This window comes from Balaenoptera borealis (assembly GCF_965194805.1).
Source record: "Balaenoptera borealis genome assembly, chromosome: 8".
In the NCBI taxonomy this organism is placed as follows: domain Eukaryota; kingdom Metazoa; phylum Chordata; class Mammalia; order Artiodactyla; family Balaenopteridae; genus Balaenoptera; species Balaenoptera borealis.
The window spans coordinates 114730848-114753617 of NC_138865.1; the positions used below are offsets into that span (position 1 = coordinate 114730848).

At 53.4% G+C, this 22770-nt stretch overlaps 1 protein-coding gene across 3 annotated transcripts; it reads left to right on the top strand.

Moving 5' to 3' along the window:
- Positions 1-2468: 2468 nt before the first annotated feature.
- Positions 2469-22089, top strand: FPGS (folylpolyglutamate synthase). Of its 3 annotated transcripts, none has more exons than XM_082402662.1 (15): positions 2469-2619; positions 14352-14480; positions 14571-14624; positions 14719-14783; positions 16771-16885; positions 17038-17118; positions 17250-17311; positions 17400-17502; positions 17824-17901; positions 18143-18290; positions 18419-18508; positions 19311-19461; positions 19781-19856; positions 20724-20790; positions 21622-22089. In XM_082402662.1, the coding sequence occupies exons 1-15, from the start codon at positions 2497-2499 to the stop codon at positions 22005-22007; spliced, it is 1728 nt and encodes a 575-aa protein (XP_082258788.1). In that variant the 5' UTR covers positions 2469-2496; the 3' UTR covers positions 22008-22089. The 3 variants fall into 3 exon arrangements, with proteins under 3 accessions (XP_082258788.1, XP_082258787.1, XP_082258789.1); XM_082402661.1 differs by lacking the exon at positions 2469-2619 and adding an exon at positions 12102-13133; XM_082402663.1 differs by lacking the exon at positions 2469-2619 and adding an exon at positions 13307-13442.
- The last annotated feature ends 681 nt before the right edge of the window (positions 22090-22770 follow it).

Sequence of the window (22770 nt, forward strand, 5' to 3'; positions counted from 1 at the left end):
AGAGACCATAGGAAGAGTGAGTTCCAGAAGCTAAGCGACAGAGGGTGTTTTTGAGACATGGGAGTGATCGCCTAGACAAGTGCTCTTGATGGGCCAAGAAGATGGGGGTGAAGACTGACCATCAGGTTTAGCCACACTGACCTCAGTGATGACCTTGGCAAGAGCCACTGGGTGGATTGCTTTGGGTGAAACCCTGCCGGGAGGAGTAGGATCACTGGAGAACAGGAGGAAGGGGACCAAAGACAAGAAGTAGCAACAATCTACTGTAAAGGAGGATTAGGGAAGGAGCTGGTCTTGTATATTCTAAGACGGGAGCCAGCACATCATGGAATGACCCACTAGAGAGGGCACGTGTTGACTCTTGTCCTGTACACAGAAGAGCCACGTGGCCCACTGTACAGTGGCCACACCAGGACTAGAACCTCAAAGGCCACGCTCCAACCCTGTTCTCTGCTACCTCCACCCAGTGTGTCCATCATGTTCAGGGCAGCCTTGCTTGTGGAAAAGGTGGAAAAGCATAAACCTCCATCAGCTTCAATAAGTTAGAGCATGCAGAGTCACTGCACATCCGATCCCTGACTCACAGGTCTGGGTGGGGCACCTCTAACAAGCTGACGGGCGATGCTGCCTTGCTGGCCAGGATCTGGGTGGCGCAGGTAGAGCACGGCCCTATGATGGGATGCTGGGCCGCCACGTGAAAGGACGAAGTATATACACTATGACAGAAAGACGTTCCAAAAACAACAGGTGGATTGGGACTTCCCTGGTGGTCCCGTGACTAAGACTCCACGCTCCCGATTCAGGGGATCTGGGTTCAATCCCTGGTCAGGGAACTAGATCCCACACGCAGCAACTAAAAATCCTGTGTATCACAACTAAGACCCGGCACAGCCAAATAAATAAAATAAATATTAAAAAAACAACAACAACACAAAGACAACAGGTGGAAAGAGCAGGTTACAAAGTATCTCCTGCTTCTGCAGGAGTGTGATGGAAGCAATCACACTAAAACATTACCCATGGTTATTTGGGGTGGTTCTGTCCTTTATGCTTCTCTGTGTTTTCTCGTATTTCCTGAATTAATATTTTTACTCATGCAATTAAACTGTATTTTATTATTATTATTATTTTTAATTGTTTTAATTTTATTTTTTTAATTTTATTTTTATTTTTGGCTGCGTTGGGCCTTCGTTGCTGCGTGCGGGCTTTCTCTGGTTGTGGTGAGCGGGGGCTACTCTTTGTTGCGGCGCGCAGGCTTCTCATTGCGGTGGCTTCTCTTGTTGCGGAGCACGGGCTCTAGGCGCGCGGGCTTCAGTAGTTGTGGCACGCGGGCTCAGTAGTTGTGTCTCGCGGGCTCTAGAGCGCAGGCTCAGTAGTTGTGGCGCACGGGCTTAGTTTCTCCGCAGCATGTGGGATCTTCCCGGACCAGGGCTCGAACATGTGTCCCCTGCATTGGCAGGAGGATTCTTAACCACTGCGCCACCAGGGAAGCCCTAAACTGTATTTTAAAACAACCAAAACAGGCCCTAAACCCTGGAGCTTCTGGCTCTGAGGTCTCCCCACCTCCCCATGTCCCCATAGAACACCCCAGAGAGGAGGCTGGGACTAGCCGGGCAGATGTGGGTCTGACCCCTTCAGCCTTGAACCCTGGGGTGATGTGGTGTCATCCCCATCTGTGGAGGGAGGTGCGGAGCCAGGAATAAATGCTCCCAGGGGGCAGGGCCTTGTGGAGGCATCATCCGGAGGCAGCCTGGCACCTGGGAGTCTCCCAAATGCAGGAGTGAGTCAGCCAGCGGTCAAGCGGATGGCTGGAAAGGCTGTGGAACTGGGAACGGCCTTTGCCAGCTCGTCTGGACAGGCCCTCGATGTCACCCTGCAGGCCGAGGACTGGGTCTGTGTCCTGGCATCTTTTTAATCAAATGATTTGGTGACACAGCCCTCCCCCTGGCAGGCTTGGACGCCTTAGGTCAAGGGCACCCCGTGTCCTATCCCCCCTCTCCAGGGATCCCAGCCTGGCAGGGCCAGGGAAACGGCCGTAACGGTAAGGGGAGGTAAGGAGAGGGGTGGGCTGTGATAAGAGAGGCCAGATAAAGCCAGCCACACTGGGCAGGAAGCCCAGCCCCAAGGTCCGGAAGTCTCCCAAGTGCCCCCTCCCTACACACCCCATTCTGCCTGCTCACCTTTAACCTCCGCCGGTTGTTATTTAACTCACAGGGAGATCCTGACTAGTCCTGCGCTCGGAAAACAGCCGGGGAGGCTGAGATCCCTGGGCTGATCCCAGGATGAGAGCAGAGACCTATCAGGGAAGACCTGCCTCCCAGCACACTCCCCACCCCGCCTCACCCGACATCAGGGTGGGAGAAGGCTACGAGGTCTTGGGAATCCCCCCAACTTCCCCCTCCCCTCTCTGGCCCAACCCAGGGCAGGCTTGGCAGGGGTACCCACACCTGTGAGTCACTTCGTGACCCAGCCGGTCAGGGAGCAGGAAGCCCAGGGATGAGAGGTGCCAGGTCCCTGGCTACCTCCTGGCCAGTGTCTGAGAAGCTCTGGTGGGAAGCACCCATGGAGCAGCCGGGCTCATGCAGGGGTCCTCTCTCGGCTAAAGCTGCCTCCTTCCAGGTAGGAAAACACGGTGACCTTGGACAGGGGGCCTGCCTCTCTAAACTCTTCCTTTGTACAAAGGGTGTAAATAGCCCCCAGGGATCCAAGGCCATTAGTGATGATAGTAACCCCGCACTTTGCGGGGCCCCAAGGGAGAAATCTTGTCATCATAAGCCTTGTTCTGAAGGCCTGGGGTGCTCAAGGGCCGCCCCCACCCCTCCCCACAGGCCTCATAGCCCCCCTTCCGCCCAGCTGGAGGCGCCACAGAAGCTCCCACCCAGTGTGGGCATGGGAAGCTCTGGAGGGAGGTCTCTAGGGGAGACCCCGCGGCAGGCTTGGGAGGTGGCAGAGGCAGTCTCAAGGGTCCTCCTGCGTGCCAGGCCCCGTTTACAGACTGGTTTTCTTCTGATTTAACTCTCCGGACTGATCTGTGAGGAAGGGCTGTTAGCTCCATTTTGATGATAATAATAAAAATAATAATAATGTCAACATTGATCAAAGTGCTTACTACCTGCTGGGCCCTGTGCCCATTGTTGTCTGCGTTTTATGGATCTGAGACCATTATTATCTGCATTTCATAGATGTGGAAGGTGCGGTTAAGAGCATTTAAGGACTCGGCCTGTTAAAGATTCCTAACCTTGCTCATGTGTGGAGACCTTGCTCTGTGCTCTGGGCCCAGCCCTACCTCATTCACCTCCTCCGGCCCTCTGAGGCTGGAAGGACTGTGTCCACCCGCTTTACAGATGAGGAAACAGGGCTTCAGGGGACGAGGAGACTGGCCGTGGCCGAGGCCGAAGCCCACCAGCTGGGAAGCTGCAGAGCCAGTCCCTGGCGGAGACCGGCCAGAGCTGGAGATGGGAACCCCGGGCTGGGCTACAGGAGTCTAGGTTCTGTCAGACACTAGACAAGTTTCTTAGGCTCACCAAGCCTCGGTTTCCTCCTCTGTAGAATGGGCACCACGAGACAGTGCCTCCCTCCCTCTCGGGATGGCCGTCCGAGGCCCTGCAGCACTCAGCCGGCGTTCCCAGGGGCCGCACGCCAGGCGGGCCACTTCTCCCCAGACCTCGTGACAGACAGAGCCTGCTGCCCACCAGCAGAGGAAGGGCAGCCCCAGAAGCCAGGGTTTGGCAGCTATGGCCTCTGCAAGGTCATCCAGGCCCCCTCACTCTAGAGGCCAGGACCCTAGAGAGGTGAGGTGACCTGTCACACGGTGTGGTCCCCTCACCGGGGGGAAAGAACTGAGGGTGGCCCCAGGAGCTGGGGAGGATTGGCCTTTCACAGGGCTCCTCATCACCAACAGGGCCACCCTCTGAACTGAGAGCCGGCTCAAAGCCAGAGCCCAGTTGACCAGATGACCAGGCACGTCCAAGGGCAGAGGGCAGGTGGGGGCGGGGTCCATGGGTGCCCGGGGTGCAGCGTGGGGCTTGGTGTTACAGACGCCTGTGAATGACTAAGCCACTTCCCCCGTTAGGCCTTTGTTGCCTCCCCTGAGAAATGGGTCCTGCCCAGAACAGAACCTTCCTCACAGGGTGAGTGTGATGATCAAACGAAATATATGCGTGTAAATGTCTTCGCACAGCGCTGCTGTCTAGAAAGAACACACATAAGCTGTTATTTAAGAAAATCCATATTACAAGAAAAAAAAAAAAAAGCCAGGGATTCCCAGCTTGATCAGAGGGGCTAAATGTGGAATCAAAAGGAGCTGGAACTGAGCTGAATCTTTGAACCAACTTGCTAGTTGGTGACCTTCACAGGTGATTCCTCTCCTCTTGTCCTCAGTTTCCTCACCTGTTAAATGGCAAGGAGGAGGCTCAGTAAATTTTATACCCCAGGGAGCAGGTACTGAGGACAATTGTGATTTCAGAGTGTGATAAAAAATTGAGAAAAAATATTCCACACTTTTTTTTCCCTCTGAAAATTGGTAAGACACCTGCTCTCAAGTTTGAGCAGAGAAGGGCTCGACCAGCTCGGAGAGCATTCAGACCCCTCGGAGAGGTGACAGAACTGAAACCAACCTTTCTGTGACCTGGCCCACCTCAAGGCCCCAGGCCACATGTCCGGTGCCCTCCAAAGGACCTTCTTGGCCATGAGTGGGGACCCCAGGAACACCCCAGGAGCATCCAGGAGCCACACCTGCTTCCGGATCAATTCGGGCCCCTTGCTGGCCTCAGTGTCCCCAACTGCTGACCGAGATGGTTGGTCAAGAAGAGCTCTGAAGTGCCAGCCACCCAGTGTGGAAGAAATCATTCATTCTTCTTCCCACTTATGCATGTTCCCAGGGGAAAAATTATAAGACACATACAAGTGAAAGGAAGGTAAAAGTTGCCTCTAGGGAATTCCCTGGCTTCCCAGTGGTTAGGACTCGGAGCTTTCAGGGCCGTGGCCCAGGTTCAATCCCTAGTTGGGGAACTAAGATCCTATAAGCCGTGCGGTACGGCCAAAAAAATAAAGTCACCTCTAAATAAAATTTTTAAAAAAGAAAAAAATATACATGTATATATTAAAAAAGCACCTCTAGCCTCACCGCTCAGAGCTCATTACAGTTACCATTTGGGGAAATTACACCCAGGCTGTTTTCTAAATTATAATTATTTTAACAAAAATGGGATCCCACTGTCCATACTGTCTCATCAACAGATTTGTTCCCTTAAGGGTCTTCTTAGATCGAGATTTATAACACTCTTTTAGAAAACGTTTATTTTGAAATGCTAATACAATCACGTGGTTCAAAATTCAAAAGGTACAAAAGGGTAGATGGTGAAAAGAATGTGGCAAGAAGGTGCCGTTTGAGCAGAGACCTGGAATGATCATGAATCGGTCATGTGAACTTTGAGGGGAAGAACATTCCAGGCAGAAGGAACCCCAGTGCGAAGGCCCTGAGGCTCTGTCATGCGTTCACTCTGTGTGACCTTTGGCTGGCTGCGTAACCCGTCTGTGCCTCAGTTTCCCATCTTCATAAGGAGGATAATCACGGTACTCCTAAAGCTGTTGGGAGGATTAAATGCATACTTTTTTTTTTTTTAAAGGTGTAGGCTTATTTATTTATTTATTTTTGGCTGTGTTGGGTCTTCGTTTCTGTGCGAGGGCTTTCTCTAGTTGCGGCAAGTGGGGGCCACTCTTCATCGCGGTGCGCGGGCCTCTCACTATCGCGGCCTCTCTTATTGCGGGGCACAGGCTCCAGACGCGCAGGCTCAGTAATTGTGGCTCACGGGCCTAGCCGCTCCGCAGCATGTGAGATCCTCCCAAACCAGGACTCGAACCCATGTCCCCTGCATTGGCAGGCAGACTCTCAACCACTGCGCCACCAGGGAAGCCCTAAATGCATACTTTTAATGCTAGGTGCTCACTAGGTGCGGACTTTCACAAAGGTGGGCATGAACTTGGCATGGTTGCGAATCAGAGGAGGACAGCAGGGCTGCGGGGGGGCAATGGTTAGAGAAGGTAAGATCAGAAGTTTGGACCTCATCCTAAGTGCAGTGGGAATCCACTGGAAGATTTGAAGCAGGAGAGATGAGATCTGTGTTTCTTTAAAAATGATGGAGAATGGTTATGGTTGTAAGGGTAGAGAGGAACAGCAGCAAGGAGGCTATAGGGTAGACCTGCAGTGGCAGCCTGAGATGCCACTGGAGGGATGGGAATGGCTGCTGGAGAGGCTGGGGCGGGGGGGCTCGGGGGTGATGGGGAGAGAAACCCAGGGTGAGGCCCAGCTTTAGACTTGAGCCCCTAGGTGGATGGTGGAGCTGTTCCGTGCTGGGAAGTCCTGGGGAGCAGCAGGTTTTAAGGCAGAAATGCCTGCAGGCATCAGGTCACCAGATGCTCATGTCTGGTAGCTCAGCAAAGAGGGACATTTGAAAGTCAGACATCATCATAGAGCCAGAACAGCGGGAACCACCTTGGAGAGAGGCATGAGCCCCTGGCCGCCAAGGTGAGGAGACTGGAAGGGAGAAGGCAGGGCCAGCAAGGCACACCCAGCAAGGAAGAAGGAGAATGGGGGAGGGAGGTGTCGGGGAAGCCCAGAGAACAAAGGGTTTCAGGAAGGAGGGCGTTGTCAGGTCACCAACCGTGTCACCTGCCACTGGAGAGTGATAAACAGCACGTGGGGCTCTGAGCACAGTTCCAATTGTTTGTTTCCTCAGGGTCATTTTTAGAAGTAGTAGAATTGCAGGGTCAAAGGGAGGCCCATTTTCAAGGTTCGCTGCCCTCCTAATAAACTAAATCCATTAAACACCTCTGTAGCCAGAGTCGGGGCGAGGGTAAGGAGAGGCTGTGCCGCTGAGGGTGTGGAATTCTGTTTAAGGCAAGTTTCTTTTCACCCAGTGACAGAAAAGTGTTTTCTTGTAGGTCACTGGATATGAATTGATATTCAGAGGTGGGGAAGTCCTTATGTATATCGGAGGGACAGAACCCTGGTGTGGCCATCAGAAATGTACCTCCCTTCTGAATGCTAGGCTTCTGCGTAAACCTGCCTATGAGCTTGAACCTCCCTTGGTCTCCACAGAACCCTGGATGGGGGCGGCGAAGGGGCAGCAGGACTCCTCTAGTCCAGGTTCTGCGGAGTGCGGTGGCCTTTGGAGGCTCTTGTCCTCAGCAAGACCCCCCTAGAAATTATGACCTGGGACAGAACTCATTTCAACCCTTGTTCTACTAAGGAGGAGACTGAGAGTCAGGATCAGAGAGAGGAAGCGAATTGCCCAAGGTCACACAGCGCATTGACAGCAGAGATTGACCAGACAAGTGGTAGAGAGTAGGGGCACGTGTTAGAGCCAGGAAATCTGGGTTTGTATCTTGGCTCTGCAGCATCCTGGCTGTGTCACCCTGAGTGAGTTGCTTACCCTCTGTGAGCCTCTATTTCGCTACCTGTAAAGTGGGGATAATCTCTAATTCATACAATTCTTGTGAGAACTAAAAAGAGATTGCAGGGCTTCCCTGGTGGCGCAGTGGTTAAGAATCCGCCTGCCAGTGCAGGGGACATGGGTTCGAGCCCTGGTCCGGGAAGATCCCACGTGCCGCGGAGCAACTAGGCCCGTGTGCCACAACTACCGAAACCCGCACGCCTAGAGTCCGTGCTCTGCAACAAGAGAAGCCACCGCAATGAGAAGCCCGCGCACCACAACGAAGAGTAGCCCCTGCTCGCGGCAATTAGAGAAAGCCCATGCACAGCAAGGAAGACCCAACGCAGCCAAAAATAAATAAATAAATAAAATAAATTTATTAAAAAAAGAGAGAGATTGCAATGCCAAGTACAGGGATAAGTGCTTAATAATAGCGAAAAGAACCCACCCAAAAAAGCAAAGAGGAAGAGCTTAGGGGAAGGGTGTTTCAGGCAGAGGCAAATGTTGGGTGGAGGTGGAAGAGGCCAAGGCCAATTTCTGAAGTCCTTTCCAGCTGTCATGATGAGGCAGGAGAGGGGGCAGTAACTCAGGCAGATCTGAATTTAGAAAGCCCAGCATGGTGCCTTTGCTGACCTGTTGTGTGGCCCCGAGCTGTCTCTGTCCCTCTCTGGGCCTCAGACTCCTGCCCCTACAGACTCTAATCAGGGGTTGCAAATATTCGTTCTTTGCAAGTTTCATTCTTTATTATTCTCTTGCCCCCTGGACAGGGCACTCCAAGAGCAGAGCCTTGTCATCTGTCCCCAGAACCCAGTGTCCCCAGCACCCAGCCCAGGTCTGGCATAGAGACAGTTTCTCATCAAATGAATGAGGGAATGGATGGATTCACATCTTTTCCCTTTGGGAGGGCGTGGGTTGAAGCAGGAGCCCTGGCCCCTCACTTAACCCTCCACACATGCCTGCAGACCTGCCTCACCGTGGGTGGACACTGGCCTGCTTGCCAGTTTCTCTGTGCCCTTGTTTTCTTTTCTTTGCTCTCCAGACAATGCCTTTGTTTCTACTGTTCTTTATGGAGACTGAGAACACCTCCGTGGTGGCACCAAAAGGCCAACAGCGGCTCTCCAGGTGCCCTATTAAGATGCCTTTGATTTTCTCCTTTATACATTTCTCTATTTTCTTCTACAAACATCTGTGGCTTTTCAAATTAAAAGCAATGATGCAAAGGAGAGGAGTGGACCGCTAAAGAAATACAAATGACTTTTAAACACAAGAAAAATGCTCACCCTCCTTCACAATAAAATAAATGCAAATGATAACTACCCTGAGAATTCCTTTTTCCACCTATGCAATTGGCAAGATCAGAGTTGGCTAACAGTGTATGTTGGTGAGGAAGCAGCTGGCTCATGCCCTGCAGGGGCATGGGGGTGGAAACCAGTCCTGTCCCTCTGGAGGGCAACGTGGCAATCTGTATGAAAGTGTCAAATGCAAATCACCTTTGACCTAGCCATTGCACTTCCTGGAATTTATCCATCAGATGTGCTCACACATGGAAGAAATGATGTTACCCATTGTAGCATTGCTTGTGATGGCAAAATATTGAAAACCTAAATGTCCATCAGTAGGAGACTGGCCAAATACACGACAGTACTTCTTCAGCAAGGAGTACTATGCAGCTTTGAAAAAACAAATTAGCCAATGGGGCAGCTCTTAGGTGCCAACACAGTCCAGAATAAGGTCCAGGATATAAAGGTATGTGGAAAAAGTACAATGCAGACTCATGTATAGCAGATAGTCTGCTGCTATCTCTGAGTATAAAAGGGAAATCAAAATATATTTGTATTTGCTTATAAATGCATAAAATGTCTCTGGAAAGATCACAAGAAACATAGCTTTGCTTTTGGGGAGGGGAATAAGGATGCTAAGACCTGGGGTGGGAGGGAAGCTTTTCTCTGTGTTCCTTTTTGTACCTCTGACTATTTGAATGATATGATGTATCACCCATCCAAAAAAAAAAAAAAAAATTTAGAACTTAAAAACAAAATAAAAAGTAAGGAAAAGTTTGAATAAGGAAAAGAAAATAAACCTATTCTATCCCCTCCCCTTTTAAATTTCCTGGCGTCACTGGCTATGAAAATTGTCGTTGGAGGGAATTCCCTGGTGGTCCAGTGGTTAGGACTCAGCACCTTCACTGCCAAGATCCTGCAGGCCACACGGCACGGCCAAAAAAAATTTTGTCCTTGGAGACCATGGAGGAAGCAGAGGTCCAGGGGACAGGTGACATGCCTAAGGCCACTGGGTGACTTTACCAAGGCTCCAGTCACCAGTTATAATTTCCTGCACAACTGGGATGATACCAAATAGGATCCCTGGAATTTTCTGTGCTGTTTCTTGCCTTCTGTGTCTCTACATCTATTTCTGTTTCCAGCTGGAGCTGAGGTGTGTAGTTCAACGATTTTTTCTTTTTTTTTTTTTTAAATATTTATTTATTTATTTATTTATGGCTGTGTTGGGTCTTCGTTTCTGTGTGAGGGCTTTCCCTAGTTGCGGCAAGCGGGGGCCACTCTTCATCGCGGTGCGCGGGCCTCTCACTATCGCGGCCTCTCTTGTTGCGGAGCACAGGCTCCAGATGCGCAGGCTCAGTAGTTGTGGCTCACGGGCCTAGTTGCTCCGCGGCATGTGGGATCCTCCCGGACCAGGGCCCGAACCCGTGTCCCCTGCATTGGCAGGCGGATTCTCAACCACTGCGCCACCAGGGAAGCCCTCAACGATTTTTTAGGACTATGAGTCCACCCCACCCTAGAGAAGGGCTGTATCAGGCCAGAGGGGAGAACTGACAGGACTGCTTTGCTCAGAACAAAGGGAAAGAAATCAGTTAAGATTCAGGAAAGTAGGCAATGGGATTTTCCAATAAGAAATTGAATTACATTTAGAAGACAATAAAATGGTTCTAAGGAGGGATGAAAAGGTCAGATTTGCACTTTGGAAGACTTGCTTCCAAATCATCCAAATGAGGAGGGAGTCTCCCTCCTGGGATCTCATTTTCCCTGGGATCTTATTCTTGGAAGAATGGCCGAGACCTCCAATACCCGCTGTTACAAATGAATCAACTGGGGCCACCACTAATAGATTAAGAAAAAAATACTTCCCATAGAGAGGACAGAACTGAGGACTCACATCTGTGATACCCAAAGTGCTTTATAATTGACAATAAGGTGCTGAACAGACGTTGGAAATATATATAGGCCAAGGATGAGTGAGAGGCAGTTTACTAAAATAAATGCCTGGAAAGATGCTCAATTTCACTGCAGCCAGGGAAATGCAGAGTACGAATGACAGGGTACCCTACACCCAGTCGTCTGGGGGACATTCTGGAAGAAGGGGGCTCTCCTCACACTACACAGCTGGTGGGCTGCAATGTTTACAAGTGTTGGCGGGAAGGAATGCAAACACCCCTGGACCCAACTGTCCCCCTCCGTGCAATCTCACCCGCAGAAATATAAGCCCCTGGTGTAGATGCTATCCACTGCGGCAGAACACTGCAGGCAAGTGGGGGATGCATTAGGGTACAGCCACTGCTGCTGAGTTAGCAGCGCCCCCTCACCCACAGTGGGGGAGGGCGGCAGGAAGGAGGTACAGAGGCTAGGAATAAGGACTCTGGGGCCAGAGTTCAAAGCTTGAGTTTGTGACTTGAGCATGTGTCTTTATTCCTTTGTGTCTCAGTTTCCTCACTTGTGAAACAGGATATAATACTAGCACCTGTTTCATAGAGTTTTGTTGATTAAATGAGCAACTGTGTAGAATGTGTTTAAAACAGTGCCTGGCCCAGAAAGATGCTACTTAACTATTTGTTAAGTAAATGTCTTAGAGGGATCCCTATGAGCTTATTGTTGAGTAAGAAAGTTAAGATGCCAAAAATCTTGTTGTCTGCCTCAACAAGGCCCTATAAGGAGTTCCCTGGTGGTCTGCTGGTTAGGATTCCGTGCTTTCACTGCCGTGGCCGAGGTTCAATCCCTGGTCTAGGAACTGAGATCCTGGAAACCAGGTGGGGCGTGCCACCTCCCCCCACCACCAAAAAACCCCCAAAAACTAAAACCAAAACCAAAACCAAAAAAGATCAAGGCCTTATAGATGTCTAGGTGTGTCTGGGATTTCATGAGCATAGACAACCGTGAGACACACACTTGGCTGTCAATGAGAATTACCAAAAGAGAACCGGGGTTGGGGGTTGGGGGTTGGGGGCGAGGGTTAAGCAAAAGAAAAATCATTTAAAGCCTCTTTATGATTATTTTTTATTCAATTATTAAATTATAATGTATAAAGAAAGTTTCAATGATTAAAAAAAAAGAACACTAAGAGAGAAAAGGACTTCTCTGTCTCCCATGCGGCAGGGGTGGGGCACCCTGCAGTGATATGAAAAGCGGAAGTCCAGCCAATGACAGAGTCTTCTCAACATATTTGTTTATTTCAAAATCAAACAATCTCTGATAAATATTTATCCCCAATGCCTGCAGGAAAGCGGGAGGGGCTACTGGTTCTGAAACCCCATCAGTTGTTAAGGGACTGCCTTTTATCTGAGGAAACTTCCCTGGAGGGTTTTTGCAGACATTCCCCCACCCCCACCCCCCCAAACACACACACCTTTCCAGATCTCAGCTGTAGAAAGGGAATCTCCATACTACTTTTTTCCATGCTAGCAGTTGGGGCTAAGAAGGTCATAGACAGAAAAAGTTCTGAAAACTCCAGGACAAATGGGAGTCTTCCACCCACAGGTAGGACAGATTATTGCCCCCTCCGTGGGTGGCTCTCCCATCAATTCCCCAAACAGCAAATCTTCCAAAGGGCAAATCTGATCTTGTCATCCCTCCTTAGAACCATTTTATTGTCATCTAAATGTAATCCAATTTCTTATAAGGCTACAAGGTCCTGCTGGATCTGGCATCCTGTCACCCCAGGGCTCTCTGACTGCGCTCCATCTCCAGGCCTCGTGAGGCCAGGATGTCGCCTCTTCCAGGAAGCCTTCCCAGGCTGCCCAGGAACGGTTAGGGGCCCCAGTAGCGTAGGTGCCTGGTTTTTGGCCTATTGCCCCACAATCGAGCTCCCAGATTCGACAGAGCAGAGGCCGCATCCCCGCCGCCCGGGGTCTCTGCGCTGGGTCGGGACGTTTTGGGGCCAGGATTCAGCGACCTCCCTAAGCTGTCCGCCAGTTCTGTCATTCTGTCCCGGCTCGAAGCTGGTTCTGGCCTGGAGCAGGGCTGCTGACTGGGACTGGCTAATTTGGGGGGCGCGGCCGTATCCTTGAGAGGATGATGACGAAAAGGAGCGCGTATTTCTCTAAGGCAGAGGACTCGCTCGGGACCGTGCCCCTCATAAACATGAATGAAGCTCTCCGCCCCGCCCTGGGGCCTGCCCCTCACAAGGATGGCGTCCCGCAGATTCTTATTGGTGCCGGTGGGCTTGTTGGGAAACGCTGAGTGGCGGAGGGCGGAGGCGAGTCGGGGGCGGAGCCAGGCGAGGGGCGTGGAGTATTCGGTCCGGGCCTAGCGTGCCGCCGCTTGCATCTCTACTATGTCGCGGGCACGCTGCCACCTGCGCGCGGCTCTCTTCCTGGCAGCGGTTTCTTCGCGTGGTGCAACAACCGGGGTCGCAGCGAGGCGAGTATTGAGCGCGTGGCCTGCGCCACAGGAGCCCGGCATGGAGTATCAGGTATTGGAGGGAGGTCCTGCAATGACACGTGAGCCGGGCCTGAGGCACTTGGCATCTGGCCTCCGCCAGCTGAGAGAGGGGCCAGGAGCCTGGGACTGGGGGACTCAGGGGGGCGGGGCCATCCTGGATTCCGGAGGTGGGGACAGGCACCAGGAAGTTGGACCTGGGGTACCGGATTTGGGAAGTCTGAGGCTGAAGTGTACGCGATAGAGAATGGGAAGGGACGCCGTGTGATAGGACCAAGGGATCCAGTGGCTCAGCTGAGATTCTGGAGTTCCAGTGTCTCCGGACTCAGAACCAGCAGTTGGGGTGAGGGAGGGGAAAGGGATTCAGGAGTCCAGACTTGGGAGACCCAGAGTATAGGTCTGGGTTGGCATCTCTAGGATTCAGGAGATGAAGATCCAAGTGCCTGGAATTGGGGAGCAGGCAGGACTCGGAGCAGTGGGGGTAGTGCAAGAATCTGGAAAACAGAAAGCTTCCTCCTGGCTCTGTGCCAGGGGCCAGTTGCCAGAGACCAGAACCTGATGCTGGCCAGGCGGGTGACACCAGTGTGATGAGAGTGGGTCCTCCAACCAGCCACTGAGGCCCTGAGGGGAAATAAACATCACCCCCACTTCCACCCCACCCCTCCCCCAAGTGGAAGTATAGTATAGTCCTGAGGCTATACCTACTTGCCTTCTTGTCTGAGTGACCCTGGCACACCCTTCCTCCCCCTGAGACTCCTCTTCCCCATCTGGTTGCTTCAAGCAACTCTTCTCTGGGTCAGAATGTGGAACCCCAATCCTCATGCCCAGTCCTGGGCATGGAAGCCTCCAGGAATTCCTAGTTCTAATTCCTTCAGTTTTAAGACCCCAGCCTTCTGTAATTCTGGCCCTGCCCTAAGAGGGGCCCAATATAGTGGTGGACCATGGAGAGAATGAGGGCAAAAGCCTGAGAGTGAAGCCTGGAGAGGCCGAACAGGAAGCAAGGATAGGCCGTTAGTCATTTTGCCTGCTTTGCCTGGCACTCCCTGGGTGGGTCTGAACTGCCCTAGGCTCCCATTTCTGCTAGAACTGGAAAGATGCCACTTCTTTCTCACTGGTGGCTAACCTCTAGGCTGGGGAAACAGGGCTGGCATGGCAGGCCTGGACCCTGGCCCTGGCCACTGGTATGCTGGGTTCCTCTGTGCCTATGGACCCCTAATGAGCCTTAACCTACTACCTGGGGACTCATTGCCAGGATGCTGTGCGCACACTCAACACCCTGCAGACCAACGCCAACTACCTGGAGCAGGTGAAGCGCCAGCGGGGTGACCCCCAGACACAACTGGAAGCCATGAAGTTGTACTTGGCACGGAGTGGGCTGCAGGTAAGGTGGGGAGGGCCTCTGACCACCCCCCCATTCCCATCTGTCTGTGAGTCCTGTGGCTGAGGCGGGGACCTTGTCCGGCTGTCCTAGGTGGAGGACTTGGACCAACTGAACATCATCCACATCACTGGGACCAAGGGGAAGGTGAGCCACAGGACCCAGGTGTAGGACGTGCACTTGGTGGGGTGGGGTGGGGTGGGGTGGGGGGGACCTACCCAGACAAGACCTTTTCTTCTAGGGCTCCACCTGTGCCTTCACTGAACGTATCCTCCGAAGCTATGGCCTGAAGACGGGATTCTTTAGGTACTGAGGTACAGAGGGATGTGGTGTCTCCTAGCTCTCTGGGGGGCTCTGGAACCAGCCAGCACCTCAGGGCCAGGGTCACCCCCAGCAGCTCAGCTGCATGTCTCTCTGCCTAGTGTTCATTCATTCAACAAACATTCAATTAGCATTTACCAGTTAGCCCAAGTTTATGGCAATCTTTAATTTTCATAATGGAAAGAAATTGGGGAGGGGGGCAGCAACTTGAATGGATAAACGAAATACACAGCTGGAATAGTCAGATATCTTTTTATTTATTTATTTATGTATTTGGCCACGCTTAGCGGCACGCGGGATCTTAATTCCCCAACCAGGGATTGAACCCGTGCCCCCTGCTTTAGAAGTGCAGAGTCTTAACCACTGGACCACCAAGGAAGTCCCTCAGATATCTTTTTTTTTTTTTTTTTTTTTAAACAGGAGAGCTGTTACATTTTTTTTTTTTTTTGAGTTATACAATTTTTATTTATTTATTTATTTATGGCTGTGTTGGGTCTTCGTTTCTGTGCGAGGGCTTTCTCTAGTTGCGGCAAGCGGGGGCCACTCTTCATCGCGGTGTGCGGGCCTCTCACTATCGCGGCCTCTCTTGTTGCGGAGCACAGGCTCCAGACGCGCAGGCTCAGTAATTGTGGCTCACGGGCCTAGTTGCTCCGCGGCATGTGGGATCTTCCCAGACCAGGGCTCGAACCCGTGTCCCCTGCATTGGCAGGCAGATTCTCAACCACTGCGCCACCAGGGAAGCCCCTCAGATATCTTTTTATTAACTTAAATTCCTTATACAGTTTTTATTTATTTATTTTATTTATACAGTTTTTAAATCACATAGAAATATTTATCAACTAGGGCATCTTTGCCATAAGGAGCAGAAAACCAGGCTAGTGAGGGCTTAAACAATAAGCGTAGTTTATGACAACTCTGTTGAGACCTCCCAGGTGGGCAGAGGAAGGGAGCCCTTCCGCTGTGCCAGCCTCAGCTGCTGCTTTGCCCTCCAGGCAGCACCCCCTCTTGGTTGCGTTCAGGCATCTAAACTCACACCGGAGGATGGGGGGTCAGGGTGGTTAGACATGGGTCTCTCTTCCCTGGAGCTGTACATGCCTTCTTAAGCCTGTCACTGGTAGAGCAGTGGGATTCACATGATGGTAGATTGCTCAGGATTTGGTCCTTAAGCTTGGGGCGTTCAAGATTTTTGCCTCCTTTTATTTTACCAGTTCCATCAAGTGACCTCTGTAAGCATCTGAAACCTGCTGACTGAGGTCATTTCAGACCAATGTGTTTTCCCTCAACAGTTCTTCATTCAAATTAAAGAAATGGAGTGGATTCATAATACCAGAGGGCCTTTGAGGATTTAAATATAAGCCAACAATCTCTCTTCCAAAATAATGTTTGGGGTAAAAACCCAGCCTTTAACTTGGGCCCATGTGGCCTCATGGGCCAGTCTGGGGATGCAGCTTGAACACAGCAGATGGGGCCTTGCCCTCAAGGGCAGGAAGACAGACATTATGGGGACAGATGTTGGCCGAGTAACTGATTGATGTGGGATGGGGGAAGCATGGGGGACTGTGGGAGCCCAGAGAGCATGCCTGAGCAGTCTGGTAGGGCGGGGTCCTTTCTCTTTTTTGGAGGAGCCGTCTTAGTTGAGACCAGTGGAGTGGACCTGTGTATAGGCCTGGAGATAGAAAATTTGGTGGGGGGTGGAGCTGGAGGAACTAATAATAGTCCAGAGGGGCCGGGGCACAGGGAACTACCAAGGGATGTGTGAGAGGTGAGGCCAGTGGCATCAGACCCACCGGGGCCTGGTAGGCTGAGATGAGGAGCTGGGACTCTAAAGGGCAGGGGGAAGCGACAGAAGGGTTTTCAGCAGGGCAGTGACATAGTTAGATTTGTTTTTCTGGAAGACAGGTCTGACTGTGGGGAGGGGGACAGCCTGGGGGTCTTGGGAAGGGAGTCCTGATGACCCTAGGTCTCTCGGCAGCTCTCCCCACCTGGTGCAGGTGCGTGAGCGGATCCGAATCAATGGGCAGCCCATAAGCCCCGAGCTCTTCACCAAGTACTTCTGGCGCCTCTACCACCGGCTGGAGGAGACCAAGGTGCCCATGCCGGAGGGCTGGTGGGTGGGCAGGGTAAGGGGCCCGGAGTGGGTGGGTAGACCGACCCAGAGGGCACTGCACATCCCAGGACACCATCTTCCCCAGGGCAGAGGCTGCAGGGGCCCCGAGCTCTGATGTGATCCTGTCCACAGGATGACAGCAGCTGTGTCTCCATGCCTGGCTACTTCCGCTTCCTCACACTCATGGCCTTCCATGTCTTCCTCCAAGAGAAGGTGTGTGTGCCCGCCACTCCCCAGAACCCTGTGTTCCAGGCCTTGGGAAGGGGAATCTCAGCAGGCTAGGGGCTCCGGTGTGGCATTCAGGAGCCCCTGTACCCCCTGCCATGTCCTCTGATCCTCTTCAGGTGGACCTGGCAGTGATGGAAGTGGGCATCGGCGGGGCTTACGACTGCACCAACATCGTCAAGTGAGGAGGAGCGGCTTGAGGAGAGGGATGGTGGCCAGGAGCCCGGTGGCCGGGGGCAGGGGCATCATGGCGCTTTCATTTCCCCCAGGAAGCCTGTGGTGTGTGGGGTCTCCTCTCTTGGCATCGACCACACTGGCCTTCTGGGGGACACGATGGAGAAGATCGCATGGCAGAAAGGGGGCATTTTTAAGGTGACCAGGCAGCCCTGGGGAGGGAGGTACATGGATGGCCTGGGCCCCAAGATTCAGGGAAGTGGGGGCGGGTGTGGCAGGGTCATTTGCATCCTCCTGACTCAGGATGAGGTCTTGGGCATCAGTGGGGTCTGGGTTCTCGTCCCAGCTCTGCATGGGACTGGAACAAGTTGAGCCTCATCTCTGGCCTTAGTTTCCCCATCGAGGGGTTCCCAAAGGTTTGATGGGGGGGAAGGCTGAGTGGGCCACCCAGAACCAGGGATGTGGGGGCCAGTGATGGGAGGTGGAGGACCCTGGGCTCACCCTCCGTGTCCTCCACAGTGTGGCATCCCCGCCTTCACCGTGCTCCAGCCTGACGGGCCCCTGGCAGTGCTGAGGGACCGCGCTCAGCAGATCTCAGTGAGTCTGATTGGAACAGCTGGGTGGGGGCGCGGCTGACTGGGGAGGTACTTTATCCTTTGGGGCCTCAGTTTGCTCATCTGTGCTCGTCCAGCTGGAGGACATCTCGGTTCTAGGAACAGGACTTGGTGGGTTGTGGTTGATGGGGAAAGATGGAAGGGCTGATGGCATCAGGGAGGGCCTGCTGGCCGAGGAGGCAGCAGCAGCACCCCTGACCAGCTGCTGCCCATCCCCTCTGCAGTGTCCCCTCTACCTGTGCCCACCACTAGAAGCCCTGGAGGAAGGGGGGCCACTGCTGACCCTGGGCCTGGAGGGGGAGCACCAGCAGTCCAATGCCGCCTTGGCCTTGCAGCTGGCTCGCTGCTGGCTGCAGCAAAAGGGCTACCAGGGTAAGTGGGCAGGTGAGTGGGTGGGCAGGGGACATGTGGAACCTGCCTCTGAGGGCCCTTAGGTGAGGCCTGAGCACACTGAGTCCCACACAGCCCTCCCTCTCCCTTCCCTCCCCTCCCCTGCCCAGATACTGGAGAGCTGAAGGCATCCAGGCCAAGCCTCCTGGGGCAGCTGCCCCTGGCACCTGTGTTCCAGCCCACGTCCCACATGCAGCATGGTGAGTTGGACCTTCCTGCCCAGCCAGGCTGCTTCAGATGTTTCTTTTGGTCTCCTGTTTGAGAGGTGGGGGCAATTCAAGATGGTGCCTTAAGAGAAAGGACTGAAGTCAGTAAGCTTCCCACACCTTGAGTTCATGAACTCTCTCTGAGCCCGTTTCCCCACCTGCCAAATGAGATGATGATAGGGCCCACTGTGAGGTGACATCACTAAGGGACTGAGTCCAGAGCCTGGCAGATATGGGATAAAGTGCCCAGCCACTGGTAGCTGCCAAACTACCATCCTTGTCGTCATCATCATAAGACCATGAGGTTCTTGAGGATGGTGATATTGTCAGGCTTCTTGCTTGCCCCCAAAGCCTTCAGCACACAGTAGGTCCTCGTGGCTGTTAAGCCCCTTCAGCAGTTGGTTCCAGTGTGCCCACTGTGTGCCAGGCCCCGTGTCAGGGCCATGACACAGTCCTGGAGCTAGGTGGATTACATCCCAGCCCCAAGTGTCACTTGCTCTGTGACCTAATCTCTCTGAGCTAAGGGTTCTCTGCCTGAAACTTGGGACTGATATATGGTAGCAGCCCCCTCTCAGGGCCGCCTGGATGATTCCACCAGATGAGGCAACCAAAGAGCTGATCCCAGTGGCTAGTGCCCAGTAAGAGGCTCCTGGGCTGTCAGGGCGGCCAGCAGCGGGGGCTCTACGGGCGGGTAGTGTGTGCGGGTAGTGTGTGCGAGTTGAGGACTGGAGTGGGAGGATGTAGAAGGGCAGCCTCGCGGCTGCCGCTGGAGGACTGCCTTGCTCCCCTCCCCCAGGGCTTCGGGACACGGAGTGGCCGGGCCGGACGCAGTTGCTGCGGCGGGGGCCCCTCACTTGGTACCTGGACGGCGCGCACACCACCAGCAGCATGCAGGCCTGCGTGCGCTGGTTCCGCCAGGCGCTGCACAGCCCCGAGAGGCCGGGCGGGTGAGCTGCGGACAGAGGCGGGGCTGGGGCGGGACCTCGGGTAAGGATGGGGCGGGACCCGGTTACGGGGGCGGGACTTGGCCAGTGGAGAGGGGAGGAACCTTGAGGAAGGGTGGAGCGGGGCCCCGGGCAGGACTGGGCCAGTGGGGAGGGGCGGGGCCTCGGGGAAGGATGGGGCGGGACGCAGGGACGGGGTCGGACTGGGACAGTAGGGAGGAGGGAAGGTTTTGGAGGAAGGATGGGGCGGGGCCCGCGGAGAAGGGGTGGGAGGCGCCGCTCTGACCCTCCCTTCTCCCGCTCTTCATCACCACTCACACAGCGGGTCTGAGGTGCGTGTCTTGCTCTTCAACTCCACTGGGGACCGGGATTCCGCGGCCCTGCTGAAGCTGCTGCAGGTGAGGGGCTGGCTGGGGGATGGACAGCAGGCAACCCAGCCCTGGTTCTGGCTTTGACCCCCAGCAGCGGTGCCTTCATCCCTGAGCCTCCGTTTCCTCAACTGTAGAATGGGAGTGATTTTTCCTCTCCCCCCTGAATTGTACTGAGGATTAAATGTGAAAGCACTGGGCACAGGGAAGTCAAGTCACAGGTCATTGTCCTCATTCTCCTCCATGGTCACACTCAAGCCCAGGATTACAGTGAGGACCAGGTAAGTGGTGTAAGGTGCAGGCTCTGGATTCACTTGTCAGGCCCTTTCAGCTGCTAGCATATGACCCTGGATAAGAGATGGCATTTCCCCGAACCTCAATTTGCCTCTCCATAGAACAGGGCTGCTACTAGGATACCTGCTTCTAAAGTTTCGTTTAAGGAGTCACTGGGCTATAAAGCATATCGGGAAGGGCCCTTCTCTGCCCAAGGAAACTGAGCCTGCCCTAGACTGTCAGGGCTGAAATGGTTCCTAGTGATCGTTTCCCATTTCACAGACCAGTATGCTGAGGCTGTTCTTCATATCCAGAACCTCGATCCTTTGTGCTCAGTAGCTGGGTCACCTCAAGCAAATGCAGCCCCCCCGCTCCAGCCTCTGTCTCCCCATCTGTGTTGGGCCATGCTGCCCAGGCCACAGGCCAGGCAGGGCATAGTGAGGTAGATGGGGGGCATGGAAGTGTTGTGGCTGGGTTTATGCAGCATCACTCCACTTCAGCTGGTGGGGGGGCATCTCCAGAGATGGGGACGTGTATGTGGACTCCGGGGGTGCTGTGTGGAAGTTGGGATGGAGGACATCCTCTCAGGGCTCTGACACTGAGCTTCTCCCCTTGGCCTTCTAGCCCTGCCAGTTTGACTATACCATTTTCTGCCCTAACCTGACAGAGGTGTCATCCACGGACAATGCAGGTGAGAGGTGACAGGCATGGTCCCTCCGGTGGGCAGGGGGCGGAGGGCCCTGAGGTGGATTGCTCTGTTGGTGACGGTGAGAGCTTTTGAACTGAAGGTCTTGGGTAGGAACTAGATTTGTTTTATCGTATAAATAAATACCCTTTGGTACATTTTGAATTTTGCATGTGACTGCAATACTGAAAAAAGAATTGTTGGTGAAACTATTTTTCAAAATGCAGGTTACAACCCAGTGATGGTTCTTGAAATCAGTTTAGTGGGTCTCAACCAGCATTTTAAATTTTAAATAGAATAGAGAAGAGAGTGTCAGTGTGTCTTGCACAAAGTTAAGGGTAGGTATTATTTGATGAAGATTCTGTTCCAAACATATATGTGCACGTATGTGAGTACTGGGTTGCCACTGTAAAATGTATTTTTTACTGTGGATCATGTTAAAAGTTTTTTTGACATAATCTAAAAAAATACAGATCCCCAGGCCCCACATCAGACTGTCGGGGGACAGTCCGGGAGTCTGCATTGTGGAAGTATTTATGCCCACCTGGTGATGGACCCTGTCCGTTTTACAGATGAAGGCAATAAGGCTAGGGCAGAAAGATGTGCTTGGTAGGCAGAAGCCCCAGCTTTGAAGCTAAACTGCCTGGCCCTGTTCCTCACCGGCTCTGTGACGATGGGCATTCACTGAACTTCCTGAGCCCCAGTTTCCTCATAGCACCCACTGTAAGGACGGGTGATGCTTATATGAAGCCTGGCATCGTGCAGGTGCTCACAGCGTGCTTCTCCCTCCCCGACCCTCGGCTGCCTCACTGATGCGCCCGTCCCTGTGCCCCGCAGACCAACAGAACTTCACAGTGACCCTGGACCAGGTGCTGCTCCGCTGCCTTGCACACCAGCAACACTGGAGCCGCCTGCACGAGGACCAGGCCAGCCCGGAGGCTGGTGGGCCTGCACCCCTGCTGCTGGCACCCCGCCCAGCCCACACCCACAGCACCAGCTCCCTCGTCTTCAGCTGCATTTCCCACGCCTTGCAGTGGATCAGCCAAGGCCGGGACCCTGTCTTTCAGCCAGCCAGTCCCCCACGGGTCCTCTTTGCCCACCCTGTGGCAGGCAGTGGGGCCATCGTCCTCCAGGAGGCTGCTGCCATCCACGTGCTGGTCACAGGCAGCCTGCACCTGGTGGGCGGCGTGCTGAAGCTGCTGGAGCCCTCCCTGTCCCAGTAGCCGAGGCAGTGGGGTTGGAGGTGGGGTTCCCCCACACCTGCCCTGCATTTCGCCATGAACTAAATTACGTGCTTTTCGTGCCTTCCTGATTCTGTCTAGACTGGCCCCAGGGACTTGGGCTCTGGGCGGTGAAATAGAGGGCTGGGGGCAGGAAGCTGAGATCTGTCTCTGAACCTCAGGTGCCCTTGTCCTCTCCTTCCTAGTTCTCTGGTTGTTGTAGTAGACCTGACCCTCCAGCCCATCTCCCTTCCCACCCTGTCGGCTCCCTGCCTCAGGCGCAGCTTATCGTATAAGCTGCCTGACCTAGCCTGGGGTCCTGCCGGATACTGGCTGCTGGTTGATAGATTTCCTCCTCCCAGTGGCCTTCTGGGAGAGGAGAGGGTCTTTGCCTGGGGCCCCCTGGGGGCAGAGGGTGGCCGGAGTGATTTAAAGCCTTTAACTTTTTTTTTTTTTAAAAAGCATTGGCTGAACATTTGATTGACTCTTGACCTCTAGCTCCCTCAGCAGACAATAGGGGGATGGGGGCTACAGCTAGTACAGGAACTGGGTTGTGTAGGAGCCTGGGCTTTGTGGCCTGGGACAAGTCCCCTCCTCCCTCTGAGCCTCAGGTGGCCTGTCTGTGAAATGAGAAGAATGGATTGATGTCCGTTGACCATGGCCATGCACCACTTTGCAGACCTCCTCACAGAGAGACCTTGTGATCGCAAATTCTCATACCCGTTTTACAGATAAGGGAACTGTGCCTGGCTTAAAGAAGCCATGG